The 15374-nt window shown below is 52.1% G+C and overlaps 4 protein-coding genes across 4 annotated transcripts; 3 read left to right on the top strand and 1 right to left on the bottom strand.

The window, feature by feature from the left end:
* Positions 1-1435: 1435 nt before the first annotated feature.
* On the top strand, positions 1436-4279 carry J4E88_007150 (uncharacterized protein; the record flags this gene model as incomplete). Its single annotated transcript, XM_049400771.1, has 1 exon — positions 1436-4279. The coding sequence occupies one exon, from the start codon at positions 1436-1438 to the stop codon at positions 4277-4279; it is 2844 nt and encodes a 947-aa protein (XP_049253719.1).
* Positions 4280-5434: 1155 nt separating this feature from the next.
* J4E88_007149 (uncharacterized protein) lies at positions 5435-6885 on the top strand (the record flags this gene model as incomplete). The annotated part of the gene is made up of 3 exons (XM_049400770.1): positions 5435-5893; positions 5946-6091; positions 6141-6885. 3 exons carry the CDS (start codon positions 5435-5437, stop codon positions 6883-6885), a joined length of 1350 nt encoding a protein of 449 aa, XP_049253718.1.
* Positions 6886-7776: 891 nt separating this feature from the next.
* On the top strand, positions 7777-9488 carry J4E88_007148 (uncharacterized protein; the record flags this gene model as incomplete). The annotated part of the gene is made up of 3 exons (XM_049400769.1): positions 7777-7950; positions 8001-8486; positions 8538-9488. The coding sequence occupies 3 exons, from the start codon at positions 7777-7779 to the stop codon at positions 9486-9488; spliced, it is 1611 nt and encodes a 536-aa protein (XP_049253717.1).
* Positions 9489-14090: 4602 nt separating this feature from the next.
* Positions 14091-14667, bottom strand: J4E88_007147 (uncharacterized protein; the record flags this gene model as incomplete). The annotated part of the gene is made up of 2 exons (XM_049400768.1): positions 14091-14470; positions 14523-14667. The coding sequence occupies 2 exons, from the start codon at positions 14665-14667 to the stop codon at positions 14091-14093; spliced, it is 525 nt and encodes a 174-aa protein (XP_049253716.1).
* Between the last annotated feature and the right edge of the window lie 707 nt (positions 14668-15374).

The raw sequence follows: 15374 nt of genomic DNA, 5'->3' as shown, positions 1-15374 counted from the left end.
GTCAGACCGAATGCTGAAGTAGTCTACAAGGTTCTCGCCGTCCCGCTTGACGAAAAAGCTTGCATTGCCGTCCCCTCCCACGTTGGCAGAAACATTTAGCCAGCTGTTTGCGTAGATCTTCCCCATCGATGCTGATTCTCGCTTCCAATCTCCAATATCGTCTTGAATGATGCACAGACAGTCGATCCACATCAGACTAAAACCCAACTTCCAGGTCAAATTGGCCATGTCGCGAAAGGTCGGTTTCAGACTAGAAACAGCAATGCCGTCGCGAAGGGAGGTGAGAGAATCGGCGGTTAATTTGAGCTTTTGGGAGCCGCTAGGGCCCCAGCAATGGCTGAGAGTAAAATATCGACCCAATTGCAGTTCCGAACGGTCTCGCAGATGAAGTCGGAGATCCCCGTATCCCTCGCTGATCTCCAGTAAGCGCGAAGGGATCCAAGTTTCCTCTCGCCCCTGGTTGCAGAGATCGTGGCCCATTGTGCACTGTTCCAGCCAGTTGATGATCTGCGATATCGTCTCTGCTGAACCTGTGGTATTCGAAAAGGTTGTTGAGAATGGCGTCGGCCCCTCGCTGCATGAAGTGGTTGGGTTGATAACAGGTGTGGCAACATAGCTGTTGACATGATCTGAACTACCGTCTGAGTTATACTGCGAGCTATCGGAGGCATCACAGCGGTCAAGCTTGACCCAGAATTCCAAGGAAGTCCTTCTACCACTCCACTGAGACCATGTCCAGGTGGTGAGTGAACGGGAACCATGCGGAGCAGTAGCTTTGTTCCCTCGAGTGATGAACTCCATAGTCTCAGAGCAGATCAGGCAGCCATCGGCTGCGGAACGAACAAGACTTGTGTGCGAAGGGTGATGAGCAAAAGCTTCCCCGGATAAGTCGCGCGTTGTAGCGAAAGTATCCTTGCAAACGTTGCAGAGCATGATTGAAATGACCGTGATAGAATCTTTCGTGGCAGATTCACTGGGCTTTGCTGCATGAAAGGCCGATGATCTTGCGAGGGAAGTGGCGCAGTCTTTAGGTCATTGTGAGATTGGAGTGATGTAGTACATCCCATACTCATTCTTTTGATTTTTTGAATCAGAGATAACAAGCGGACAGAACATTGCGCAATACGCCTGACCGGTGAACAGTGCGGGGAAAGAAGTGAGGCTAACCCGATTGCAGACGCGACGGCACTCACGACTGGATGCACATCAGCATTCACCGACCATACCATGCACAGTAATCTTGTGTGACCAAAAACATCCATCGTATTCGCTCGTGAAACATATGCTGCCTGGTGGCTCTCTCAACATGCAGTTGCCTACGTGGTTGCGCAGGATTCGGTTGCGCGGAATGGGGAGGCTGATGGCAGAGCCTGGCCTCCATATCTAGCTGTTGTCCTCAGTAATCCGCTTGAGCTTGGCATCTCAAGATCACACAATGTCATCCTTCACCCTGACGCCGATCGTTCGACAGGCGGTCGAGCATCGTCTTGAGGCGCTCGAACGCACCAAGAAGTCTTTCGAGCGACGATATTTCTCTGAAGCGGCGGAGTCTGATCAGCCAAGTGTCATCGTACGTCTCGAAAGGCTGCTGGACGAAGTGAAGAATATAGAGCCAAAGCTTGACGAAGAGGACGACGAATGCTTGACGGAGACCATACAGCGATGCATCGAACAAGCCAAGGATGACGATGCGATCTCCGAGAAGAAGTTGTTGAGGCTAGAGAAGAGCCTCCGCGATAGACTGAGCAGGTTTCGCAACCGCATGGAGGTGTCATGTCTACACGCGCAGCTCATCAAGGAGGCTACAAACGCGGCTAAGATCGAAACGGCAACTTCTAAGCTCAAGGCTGTAGCACTGGATCAGGACGACGACTTCGAAGTAGTCGATAACGAAAGCGAAGAAGTTCTCGAGAAGTTTGAGAAAGCCTGTTCCCAGCCTACCAACGTGAACAGCCAGTCGATCGAGACCTATCTCTCGAGCTTGTTCGCAGCCGAAGACGAACACCTACAATCGATCCGAGACGCAATGCAAGCATACGGAGATGATTTGAGCAGCGGAGAAATCGAGGTAGATGAGGAGTGCTTGACGTGGATAATGTCGGACTTGATGAAGTCGGAACGGATCAGCTCAGAACGGAAGGCTACCCTCGCAAACTACCTGCAGTCGCCCGACGCGTTACGGGAGCTTGTCGCAACCTTGAACATGATAAGCTATCGCGACTGGGACTATAGAAACGCGGAGGCGGGCTTGCCAGTCGAAGTGCGCAAAACCAAGAGCGGCAAGCATTACGTTCACGTCGAGGTAGACATCATCGACATGTTGTTCCTGCATTGCTGTGCGATTGGGTGGGCCGTGAAGTTGAACGAGTGTCTGAAGGACTTCGTTTCCGGGTCGGGTCTGTTTCGCTGTGCTCCGTTGGCAGAAGCGGAGCTCGACAAACGTGCTTTCTTCTTCGACACACCTCGTCTTGCATGTGAGGGTTATCTGTCGCCACCACCGCCACCCTTACCTTACGTGTTCCAATCAATACCTCCTCCTCCCCCTGGTCTACCTCTGTACAACAGCAGAAAGGGTAGTCGAAAGAAGAAGAAGAGTGATGAGAAGATGTATCCCATAATGCACCCGGCACCTCCACAGCCACCGCCAGCTGCGCCTATGGATGTAGAAAGTCTTCGAAGGGACAACTACAAACAGCATTTCTTCATGTCGCGTCTCCCTCAGAAAGACGGCGAAGTACCCAAGATTGTTTCGTCCGAAGACGTCCAAGCAAGATTGATCAAGACCCTCGCTGTGGAATGTAAACTTCGAAAGGCGTTTGATGGCAAGGTGTGCGCTACAACTTTGGAGTTCGACTCAATTGCCTCCACAATTCCCAATCAAACCATCATCACCACATTGAGGTTTCTTGGTGTCCCGGAAGTCTTCCTCGAATTCTTTACTCGTGCTCTGGAGCCCAAGCTGGGCATCCGAGGTTCAGCCAGTGAGGTGGATAAACCCCTAACGCCTGCTAGTGGAGTAGCGGTCGCTCATGGCCTGGAGATGTTGTTCAGCGAAGCTGTGCTGTTGTTCCTCGACCTTGCCACGCACAAAGCGACGAAGTCGTACATGTACCGTCTGTATGACCGCTGCTACTTTGTTGGTACTGCGGTCCAGGTCACGAGTGCCAAGCAAGAAGCTGCTCGTTTCTCTGATATCATGGGGCTGAAGCTGCGCAATACCTCATCCATTGGCGGGCTCTCCATCGGACTTTTGACCATGGGCTCGCAGGAATCCTCGTCTTTCGATAAGAGCGAGGAACTAAACGTAGATGAGATCAAAGTCGCCCTATACGCCACCCACGTAAAAGCTAGGCTCAAGGCATGCTCGACCGTACTGGAGTGGATTCGCGAATGGAATGACACTGTCGGTACCTACGCAGCACCGCTCTTCGGGCCTCTTGCCAATGTGTTTGACGCAGCACATCGCGATGCCGTCAAGTCCGCTTACAGACGTATCCACTCTATCGTACTTGGTGGTAGCGACTTGACCACATACGTTGCGAAGATGCTCAACCCCCATCTTAGAGGTGGTCTGGAGCGTATGTCTTTTGATCTTGAGCCCATCATCTACCTCCCGCAATCTTACGGTGGCCTCGGTGTAAAGACTCCGTTTGTCGCTTTAGCATCCGCCGCCAAGATTAGTGAATTTGGTTCCGGAAGGATCGAAAGATATCTCGGCGAAGAGGCTGCCTACTACGAAAAAGCCTCAGACCGATACACTCTGGCGTCAGGCCAGCGTCAGCAAAGGCTCGAAACAATTTTCAACAATGACCTATCAAGGATGATCTCAGCGCTTGGTTCTGAAACCACATCCAGCGTATGTCTCGACGCCCTTCCGTTCATGACGGAAGCTGAGATGACGGAACATCGCGAACGTACTTCATACCCACTGCTCACCAGTTACTTCTGGAAGCTCGGTCCAGTGACAGTGCCTGATCTTCTCAGCCTCTATCATGATCTACTTGGCGAGGACACTGATCGCATTGAAGAAAGCCAAAGGACCAAGCGAGAGGTACAACGTCTTTCCCGAACGAGGGATCTGAAAGACTGGTACAGAGTGAGCCAGCTGAAAAAATGGACGTTGCAGCTCTATAGCGAAGAGTGCTTTGAAAGGTACGGCGGCCTTGAAATCTGGTGGGCTGAGGGCATACCCGTGGAAGTCTACAACAGCCTCAGAGGTCACATGTCGGATGACGACGACGACGACGACGATTGTAGTTCAATGGTCGAAATAGTTTAGCCCAGACGCCCAGGCGAGAGGGAATCAGGTGGAGTGATGCCTAGTTCAGTTGCCCGGATGCGACACGCGCTTCTGTTCTGTCGATACCGTCTACTTACAACCGTCGCTTCCGAAGGTATGTCATGAGTCTGTCGCGTTTCTTTCGGGTCTCCTAAGATGCTCACGGTAGCTACGAATCAATGAATCATTCACGACGCGTCTCCATTAGTACAGCGCGAAGATCGCAACCCCAGGCGTCGTGATCTTGCAGGAGCGGCAATGCCACCCCACAAATGACAAGAGGTGATGTTCTGTGACGGGCAAAGGATGCGCGCGACTTTGAATAGAGGGTCCAGTAGCGATGGTGAGGGCGGGAGCGATAGCGTTGTTGCTGTCAGAAGGGTGGATGACGGCGATGCTGTGCGCAAGATCGTGCAGACTTCGGGATCTCGGAAGCAATCGTTTCCGATCGGACCACGTGACACACGGCGTAATTCTACTCAAGGCTCTTCGTCCATGCCAGACCTATGGAACGAAACACATTTTCCGAGAAAGTAATAATGAGCGGGATAAGTCATATAGAACGCTGCCTCATATTGGTGGATTCATGCGGTGTTCGCGCATGGGACACGTAGTTCTCCCCGCACGTTCCGTGCATTCACTTTGCACCACCGGTTAAGAAGGCCAAGCCTTGCTAAGCTTCGTAAAGGATCATCAAGCCTTGTCTATCTAGAACACAAGCGCTACGCCACCATGCCCTAGAACGTTTAGACAGCGCGATTAGCAACACCTGTCATTTCTTAACATCTACCTAGGCGTCTTCCACCCATGCGCCCTGAGTACCTGCGACCGCAACGCCTCGACGGGAAAACCTCGTGTCGCAATGGAGGCCGAATATAAGACATCATTTGGCAGGCCGTGCCATCTCGGGCCTACTCTAGATTGTTCTTTTGCAATGCGTTCTACGAATGCGAGCATGTTTCGGATGCGAGATTCGTGGACGTCTGCGAGAGGTAGTATATACATCTCCTGCCCAGTGCCCGTAATGCTTCACTATCAATCCTTGGCTTCCCTTCTTTAAGCACTGGTCTGTTGTACAATTTTGCTTGATTGACTTCAATTCATACCGAAATCTTCGTCTCTGTTTTCCATTCTCGCCAAGACGAAACCGACAAGATGCTGTCCAAGCTGGCGTTTTTCCTCGCTTCTTCCAATGTTGCTTTCTCTGCTCCAAGTCTCGACCCCCGTCAGGCAGTAACCATTGCCGTGGACTCCAGTAAGACTTTCCAAACGATTGACGGTTTCGGTATCTCCGAGTTCTACGGTCGCGCGGGAAACATCAAGTCTCTGGCAGCTGCTGCTCAGAAGCAGACTCTTGACCTTCTCTTCGATCCTACTACCGGCGCTGGCTTCAACATCCTGCGCAACGGCATTGGCTCTGGCCCATCCAGCGGCTTCTCTATTGAGCCCAACAGCCCCGGATCGCCCACTGGGACACCAAAGTACCAGTGGGATGGCTCCGACAACAATCAGGTCTGGTTGACAAAGCAAGCGCAGGCCCGCGGCCTCAAGACCATCTATGCCGATGCTTGGTCTGCTCCTGGGTTCATGAAGACGAACGGTAAAGATTCAAACGTAAGTACAACCACTCAAACGGGGACTGGGAGCGATAGCTAACTTGCTCCAGGGAGGAAGCCTTTGCGGTGTCGATGGCACCTCTTGCGGCAACTGGACCCAAGCTTACGCCAACTACCTCACACAATACGTCAAGTACTACAAACAGGAGGGCATTGATGTGACCCATCTCGGCTTCTTGAACGAGCCCGACTACACGTAAGTTTCGTCGTGTCTGTGAAACTGAGTACTCCCTGACAGGTCACAGCACCGCCTACTCCTCCATGCGATCGACCGGACAGCAGGCCGCAGACTTCATCAAAGTGCTCGCTCCAACCGTCAAGGCCTCTGGTCTGAAGGTAAAGCTCACCTGCTGCGATGCCACCGGCTACAACGCTCAGAAGGCCATGCTTCCAGGACTCGCCGCAGTCGATTCCCTGTACGACGTCGTCACCACCCACGGTTACAGCTCCGACCCCACAGCCCCCTTCGCTACTTCCAAGCATATGTGGATGACTGAGACTGCGGATCTCAGTGGCAAGTGGACAGCCAGCTACTACACCAACGGCGGAGCGGGCGAGGGTCAGACCTGGGCCAGCAAGATCTACACTGCTCTCGTCGACGCAAACTTCTCGGCATACCTCTACTGGGAAGGCGCTGAGGACGCTGGAACCAACCCTACCAACTCGGTTCTTATCGACATCCATGGTGGAGTCGTTGCGCCTTCCAAGCGCTTCTGGGCTATGGCACAGTGGAGCCGCTTCGTCAAGCCTGGTGCCGTTCGCGTCAGCGCTGGTGGCAGGACCAGCACGCTCAAGACATCGGCCTTCAAGAACAGCGATGGCTCGGTTGCTGTGCAGGTCTTGAACACTGGCGCCTCGGCAGCGACCGTCAGCATTACTGGTGTCTCTGGCAAAGCGTCTGCGTTCATCACCAACGAGAGCCACGGGCTTGATGCGATGACCGGAAACAGCGTGCCCGCGCATTCCATGGTCACTTTCCTTTACAAGTAGATGCTCTCTCCGTGAGAGTGTATTCTTCTCCAGCTTCGCAAGTTTAGTCTTGCTTTTGTAAAGCTGTACCCTTCTGTTCTCCTAGTGTTGACACACCCTATTTCCTTGTATATAATTACTATAAACTGTTCAATCGCTGCCATCTTCATTACCTGAGTAGTGCGCCATCGCATGTGAACTGTATCCAAACGGGAATCATTTCCGAAGCGCTTTCAACTGATTCTTGACTGCAGCGAAGACATCGCCATCTATTTAAATGCGCAGTACTTGAGTGACACTACATCAAGGTGCGGGATGGAGTGGCCGGTCCACGGGTAGAAAGAAGGACGGGCGCGAACCTTGCGGCGCTATGTACGAATTGAGCTTAGTGGCGGGGAAGCCGTTGATGCCGCCTGCACCCGACCCTGCCAAAGGATCGATGTAATCTCAATCAACTGCAGTGTTGCGGCGTCGCTGTATCTGCGTACGCTAAACTATACTCAATACTCCTCGACGAAAGACGGAAGAGTATTGCTCGACATGCTCGTCGCTGGTCATACGCGTCCGATACCGAGGAGCCACCTGGCATACCTTCCACCTACCTAGGTATCGTCTCGCAAATTCATGGCAAACAACTAGACCAAACATCTTCTCCGCGGCCTCACGGCAAGAATCTCACCACTAGGCATGCGGTACGGCACGCGTGCAGAGGGCTAGGCTACAACCGACCCGACCCCTGCGCTGGCTTTTGGGCATGCAGCAGCTCAGGTTCGTTTGCGCGGCTCAATGCTCTTCACATGGGCTTTTGTAGCTGAGAAGGATGATTTCAAGCCGCCGTGCATCTATAAAGTCGGCCTCGCGCTTCCTTCGTTGAGAATCCGGTAGTCTTTTCTGATCCCCAAACCGGTCACCATGCGGCTGTTGTTCCTCTTTGCGACATTGCTCTCGTCCGTGGCGTCTCAGGTTTTCGAGCCTGCCGACTTCAGCGTCACCGATGCTCTTCTTGATCAAGGCGTCAATGTCTCCGCATTGCCAGAGCTAGCCGGCCTTGTAGGTCGGTCATCCAACCTGGCCTGCAACATCGCCGTGAGTATCTTCAAGCAAGTAGCTCAGAGCTAATGCTAAACCACAAACAGTGTTCTTCGCTGGAGGTCGTCCACGGAAACAATTCTGTCGAATTCCAGGGTGAGGCCGGCTACTCCGCGTTCACATCCAGCTTCTGGTCAGGAATCTCGGCTGAGGTCAGGCCATACTGTATCTTCAAGCCCTCGAGCCCGGCCGCTGTTTCGGTAGTGGTACTTTTGTCTCGGCTGTCAAACTGTCCGTTTGCCGTCAAGTCGGGTGGTCACAGTGCGTTCGCCGGCGCTGCTACTATCGAAGGAGGTATCACTGTATCTTTCGAGAACATGAAGGGTATCGAGCTTTCAGACGACAAGAAGACCGTCGCAGTCCAACCAGGGAATGTATGGGGTAATGTGCTTATCGCTTTGTCGACCACTGGCGTCACAGTCGTATCTGGAAGGATTGGTGATATCGGCGTCGGAGGACTCACCCTCGGTGGCGGCATATCGTTCCTCACGAATGAGTACGGTCTAGCTTGTGACAACGTCGCTAGCTATGAAGTAAGTTTGATGCGCAATTCTACGATATCGTGCTCCTCTAACATTGACCAGGTTGTCACGGCAAGCGGCATCATGGTAACAGCAAGCCCGACGACCTTTTCAGACCTCTACTGGGCTCTTCGCGGTGGCGGCAACAACTTCGGCATCGTAACCAGCTTCAATCTGACGACAAAACCTCTCGACAATGACCAGATCTGGGGAGGAACCCGCACTTTCACGGAAGACAAATTCCCGGATGTAATCAAGGCGTGGATGGACCTCACACTCAACTCAGCCCAAGACCCCAAGGCCGGCAGTTGGGTTGCTTGGTTGGACAAGGGCGCAAAACTCGCTTCAACTGAACTCTGGTACGGCGCACCAGCTGGTAACGAGTCGGCGATCCTCGCACCTTTCTACAACATCACCGCCGTAGCTGATAGCACGAAAACGCGAGGCCATGCCTCTTACGTAATCGACAACGAAGCTACCAACAAGTATGGGCTTCGTGAGGTCTATTACGTTATCTCAGTCAAAGCCTCCTACGAAATTGCCGAACGCTCCGTCGACATCTTCTACGAATCTATCGGCGCTCTTTCCGCCGTCGAAGGCGCATATCCTGTTCTCATCTGGCAGCACATCACCGACGGTTCGCTCAAAGGTAGTACCCGCAACGGCGGCAGTGCGATAGGCTTCGACGCCAACGGCAGCCCTATCCACATCATCCAGCTAGCGTGTAGCTGGAACAACGCCGCAGATGACGAGACTGTATACCAGGTCATGTCGGATATCATGAAGGCGATCAAGAGCGACGCGGTAAAGCTGGGTGTGCAGAACGACTGGGTGTATATGAACTATGCGGCGATGTTCCAGGACGTCATCGCGAGTTATGGGTCGGACAGCAAGAGCAAAATGAAGACTATTGCGAGCAAGTATGATCCGAAGGAGGTGTTTCAGAAGCTACAGCCTGGATACTTCAAGTTAGATCGTGCGCCCGTGCCTGATGCAAGGTACTTTTCGTACTGAGATCACATCAGAGGGTGTGGAACATGAAACTGCGGGTATGACCTTCTACTAATAGTAATAGGTAAGATTACTTTAAATCATGATGATCTCGTAAATGAATGCTGTGTGAAATACAAACCTCTGAGTCGATGGCCTGTTGATGAGCGGTACCAGATAGCGTTCAGCTAGCGCGGGGACGATAGTCTGCGTACCGAGACTGTACAGCCTTGAAGTCCACCTCTCCGTCCTCGATATCGCCTTTCAGAATACCGCCCCAATACTGTTCCCAGTCTTCTACCGGTCTATCTCGTAATAAGGTAGATACGTACTGGCATTCTTGATCAAACTCTTCCACGGTACCTGTAATGCATGGGAACTGCACGAGAGAATTGTCAGAGAGAATATGTCGCACTGACGCGGGGAGTAATTCAGGGTTGCTATAAGCACCGTAGTTTGAGAGTGCGAAAGCCATTGCAAGATCATCTCTTGTCGGAAAGGGAAAGCGTTCTTCGCGTGTACAAGCCATAGCTGCATCGTATAGAGCTGCGATAGATTTGACTTTGTTCCAGATGATATGAACGGTGTCGAATGGTCCGATGAAGTGCGTCTTGACAAGCGGTCGGGTATCTCGACCCAAAGATAGGCTGACCGCTTCATTGATCCAGGTGATTGTGCGAGGCACAGCATTTGAAACTCTACACTCGGTCCACCGATGCTCGCTATAAGGGGATGTACTCATATAAGCGAGGTCTCCGTAATCATGTGGGAAACTGATCAGGTTTTAGCGTATACTAGGCATGCAGGTAATGCTGCCTGAACTTACACGCACCGCCAAAGGTCGACATATCGATCCACCGATAACTGGGGAACCGCATCGCAGGTAGGTAGTATCCCTTGTAGGTGGCATTCTGGAAGAGCTACCGACTTCTCTTCTTCCTGTATTTTGATATTTCGCATCTGCTTACGATACTGAGGCTGTAGTGCGTCCAAAAATCGGATGGCCTGGGACGTGGCTGATTGGAAGTATCTTAGATCAGGTAGAGCATCTTCGAAATTGTACCATGTTTCTGGACGTGGGTCTTCAAAAAGGTCCCGTATTTCGACCAATTGGTCTTCAGTAGGTAAGGCCCAGGGCTGCCATAGCGTAGTAGCGATTGTTGATCGCATATGATCGAGTTTCAGAAGACTCAGCTGCTCTATGGACTGCCTCTCACGCTCATCATGTGGACTGGTTTCCCACCAATTCTTCATGATCCGATCCAAGATGCTGAATCCGCGGTTTCTTCGGGGTATGTTGGTGCGGAATCTACTAAGCTTGAGCGCAGGGCCAAAGCCGAGGATATCCACACAGCAGCTTCGTGATTTGAGCCGTTCTGAAAAGTCTGCCTGCGAAGTCAGACTTGGAAGACAAGCCTGAAGGACTTCACGATCATGGTATGTCATCGATGATGGATTTCCCATGATGTCCTTCAGAGGCACATAATCTTCGTCCTCGTACTTGGAAATCCGAGTGAGAAGATCGCCGATACAGCTGTCGGGATACCGTCCAGACACGTCTTTCGTGAGCTTCTCCGGGGCTATAACATGACGGTTAGCACGAGGTGGCTTTGGTGGAAGACATTTGACAGCAAAGATGGACTGACCTGATGTTGACGCTCCCAATACAAAGACCTCTTCTTGCAGAAAGTGCAGACGTTCCAACAAGAAGTCGTACTTGCCAGCCTTCGGCCATGCGTCCCAGACATCAGACCCTTCAGACGATGTCTTGATCTCTTGAAAGGGTCTGAACACCACTTCATTCACCCTGAGCGGCAGATCTCGCATCTCGCTAGCGACCATCTTGCAGGTCCACATCAAGCTGAAGTCGATCGTCCGATCGTCAGAACACCGAAGCTTGTTGCTGGTTGGAGAGTGAACGTAGCCTCCAGGCTCTTGTAGGTAATAGGTGTAGATCTCATCGCGGAGTTCCCGAGGAAGGTTCAGCAGGCGCGACTGTTGTTGCTGGGAAGGAGCTTGCATCGTCATGATGTGGTGTCAGTTGTGGAGTTGGTGTTGCAAGATTGATGTTGAAACATTCATGATGGTAGATCCATGGGAGGCGGCTCATTTAAGATGGATAGTACAGGACACATGTGCGTAAGGACAACTGGCTTGTGGCGTCCACAAGGCAGCAGCACCAATTCCTGATGCCTTGCGAGCTTGTTGTTTGGTTTTGTCGGTACTGCGACTGATACGGTAGTTTCGCGGTTCTCGCAGTCCAAGTTTGTGTGCGGAATTTGGTAGCGCAGCTTATGAACCAGCTTTTAGCAAAGCTGAACTCACGTCCGGGTATGGAAACTTTCTCATTGCCATTGTGGACACGTTGATTCAATTTGTATTATCGCCGAGCCTTTTGATCCTCCAAAATCAGAGTCACGCCATGACTGCTGAACAGAACTTTGGGTTACTCTAGTCCATTACAAAGCGCTCGCATGTATGAGACCGGTTCGCTAGTAGCCGTCTCATTGCCACCAAGGATCCGCATACAACTCATCCAGAGCCGTGAAATCATAGTCTGAGGGGTCAAGATCGCCTTGAACTAGGCTCTCGGCATAGGTCAACCAAGCGTCTCTCGGTTCATTCTTCAGCTTATCCCCAATACAGCGAGCCTCCTCTTCGAACTCTTCCAGAGTGCCTGTAGGGCATGATAGCCGCACTGTGGTGCTCCCGGACAGGATAAGTTGTACGGAAATAATTAGACGATTGTTTATTCGTGTGTCAAAGTCCAGGTTCTCTTTAGGAACTGTGGCAATAGAGATTGGGGAAGAGTACTCAATGTCGTAAGTGTTGTGTAGCCAGGCGAGACTGAGGGCCGCAAGCGCCCTGATAGCATTCCAGATACGCTGGGCGGTATTGGTATTCGCTTCGAGATGTAGAGAATAGGTCGATAGTGGCATTCCAGCGTTTCGAAGGTCCATGGCCTCGTTGATCCACTGAATAGTCTTGAATGTGGCGCGAAATAGACTGCACGTGGGCTTTCCTATTGACGCTGGATGAGTGTTGACCGAGTCAAGCATCACGCTAGTGTGCAGAAAGCTTCCGGAATGCGTCAGCACGAAAACTCAAAGTTCAGACATGAGTTGTGACTTACATTACACTCCACATGTCGACATAATGGTCGATCCGTAACCGGGGAAGGTCCGTGAGGTATGGGACGAGGCCGTATGCATGACATCGTGATGCAGAACATTTGCGGTCTTCGCGTATGACCAAATGACGCAATCGGTGCCGCTGTCTCTGTGGCAGTGTATCGAGAAAGCGGATGCCCTGCGAGGCGGCCGATTCGTAATATTTGAGCTCTCTCCCACCATCGGCATTCACGGGGCACCAGTATTGAGGACCTCCGTGAATAGTAAGAAACTCCAAAAGTTCGAGAATTTTCTTGATTCGTATGGCAGTGGGCGTGACCCAAGGTTGCCATGCCACGGTCGATATGGTTGAAGATGCGACCTCAAGAGCGTTCCTGCCCACAGGTTCTTCTCCATTCCTCACACGGCTTCGCCCCAAACCTATCCAGCGTTTCGGATAGGTAAGCCATCTGACAATATTCCGTGATCCGAGCCATTCGGGGAGGCCGTGATGCGAGCATATATACTGAAGAGTCTCTTGCAAAGCTTGGCGATCCGAATGAGTCAGTTGAGAGAGCGTTACCACTGCATCATCGGGTTCATCGTCATGTTGTCCTTTAGTTCGTAACGCCGATCGGATGACAGCTCCGATGCCACTGTGAGGGTACTGTTTGGAGATATGTTCTGCCAGTTCCGCAGTACCTGCGATGCCTAGTTAGCTATTGCTTGATCAAACAAGTACGTTACCGCATGTGTATGTCAGGATCGTCGTACCAAACTCATCAATAACCACACCAAATGCGTCAAACATCGCCAAGTCCAGAAGACGTAACAAACTGTTGAGATAATATTCCGTAGACAGTAATGACAATCCAAATACACCTTCCACCCCTGGAACGAGTGCTATGCGTGTCTTGAATCTGATACCATTTTTACTCAGAGTGAATTCTGCTGCCTCCGCCGCGACTTGCTTGCATGTACGTAGAATTCCGAGATCGATAGCTGTGCCATTCATGTTTCGTAGCGTGTTCGTCTCGGCGTGGTAATGGTATCCCTCGTCGCTCGCAAGGCAGTGAGCATAGATTTCGTCGCGAAGTTCCCGGGGAATGCGTAGGAGATGGCATGTGTTGGGCTGGAAAGCTGCCATGGTGTCGGAAGGCGATTTTAGTGATGTCGGTATCTAGATCGAAAAGTCGAGGTCAGTATGTGTGATATAGTTTTCAACCCGCGGTCCACTCAGTGAGCAAACTCTCTGCCGGGTGTCCTTAGGCAGCAGCGTTACCAAAGCGTGGTACTAGAAGTTGCAATGTATATCGCTCATGGGCGCTCGATCCATAGAAACGTCGGAAATAAAATTCGCGAAAGATAGGTGCTTGAATCGTGGCGCATTTCGGACGCGTGGTGTGTATTTTCTCGTCATCGGAACCAATTGCGCTCGATATGATGCAGGTCCGACCAATAACCATGGTACAACTCCAACACATGTAGTATACATCCACCAAGCCACGACCCACGCTCACTTGCCGCCCACCCTCTTGTTCTTGAGCTTGATGGTCTCTCCATTGACGAAGATGCCCTTGCCCTTGTACGGTTCCGGTACCCTCCAACTCCTTATCTTGGCTGCGAACTGCATAACCACCTCCTTCTCCGGTCCCTCCAACAGTAAACGTGTCGGCTGCGGTGTGCTCGCGGTGACGCCTTTTGGTATGGCCAGTTCGACTGGATGTGTGTATCCGACCTTCAAGTTGACGAACTTCTGGCCGGGAAATTCGGACTTTACCGTCGTCGCGGAGTCTTCGACTGAGGCACGGTAACCGACACCGTTGAAGCGTAGAATCGCACTGTGCCCTTCGCTGACGCCGAGGATGTGGTTCTGGAGGTATGCGCGGGTGGTGCCTGGGACTGTGTCAGCGGATTGCGCAGCCCATGGTGATTGCAGCGCTCGTACCCCACATTGCCTTTTGTTTCGCATCCTTCGCATCCTCAATTGTCAACGTCGGCCCGCCCAATGCCGGGTCCTGGTTGATATTGACGTATGGCGGGATAGCCATTGAAAGCTCGCCCAATGGTCCCTTGATGTGTACTGTAGACATGGCCTGCACTCTCGCACTTCTCGCCTTAGCGGAAGGCGCGACCACCTGGAACGTGACTCCCTGAGGTATTGAGAGCGGTAAAGACCCGATCTTGGATTGACATGATGCCGTCGAGGTAAAGGTCCTGGTCGGCGCGGGCCTGGAAAATACGGGCAGCAGGAAAGTCGGTATTGAGTCGCTGCTCTGGCTCGAGGCCTTTGCGAAGCTTTGGGCGCACCGCCGTCGTGCTGGGGCGAACATGTTGATTTGATGCCGGTGACGATTATCGCGAGAGTTTTCGGAATCTCCAACTCGCTGCTAGCTCATCCGGTCTCGTGATAGCGCGTCATCGACGTCTCTGATTGGTTGGGCCGTCGCACCTTCCCCCACGAATACCCCTCAACACCACAACACTCCAGCCGTCAGCACTCCCTGGGGAACATGTTGTCCGATACAGCGTCAAATTTCGACGCTTGATACTTTCGACTGACCGTTCTCTCACCCAGGCATGTGCCTCTTGATCGTCAACTAACAGCGCGTGCTCTTACCACAGGTTTGGCCTCACCTTCCTGTCGCGGCAGGCGTCATGCTTCACATTTTCCAACGTTGCGTCTTCTCCGCTCTCTTACTATATCGTGAACTCACATGGTCGCTACTAATAGAGATCTTACCATCCTTGACCTCTCGCCTTCTTCTCTTCCTCTACCTTCTTCTACTCCCTGGCTCCT

This window comes from Alternaria novae-zelandiae (assembly GCF_023758075.1).
Source record: "Alternaria novae-zelandiae strain BMP 2774 chromosome Unknown scaffold_14, whole genome shotgun sequence".
Taxonomy (NCBI): domain Eukaryota; kingdom Fungi; phylum Ascomycota; class Dothideomycetes; order Pleosporales; family Pleosporaceae; genus Alternaria; species Alternaria novae-zelandiae.
This window is presented reverse-complemented; position numbering and strand designations above follow the sequence as displayed.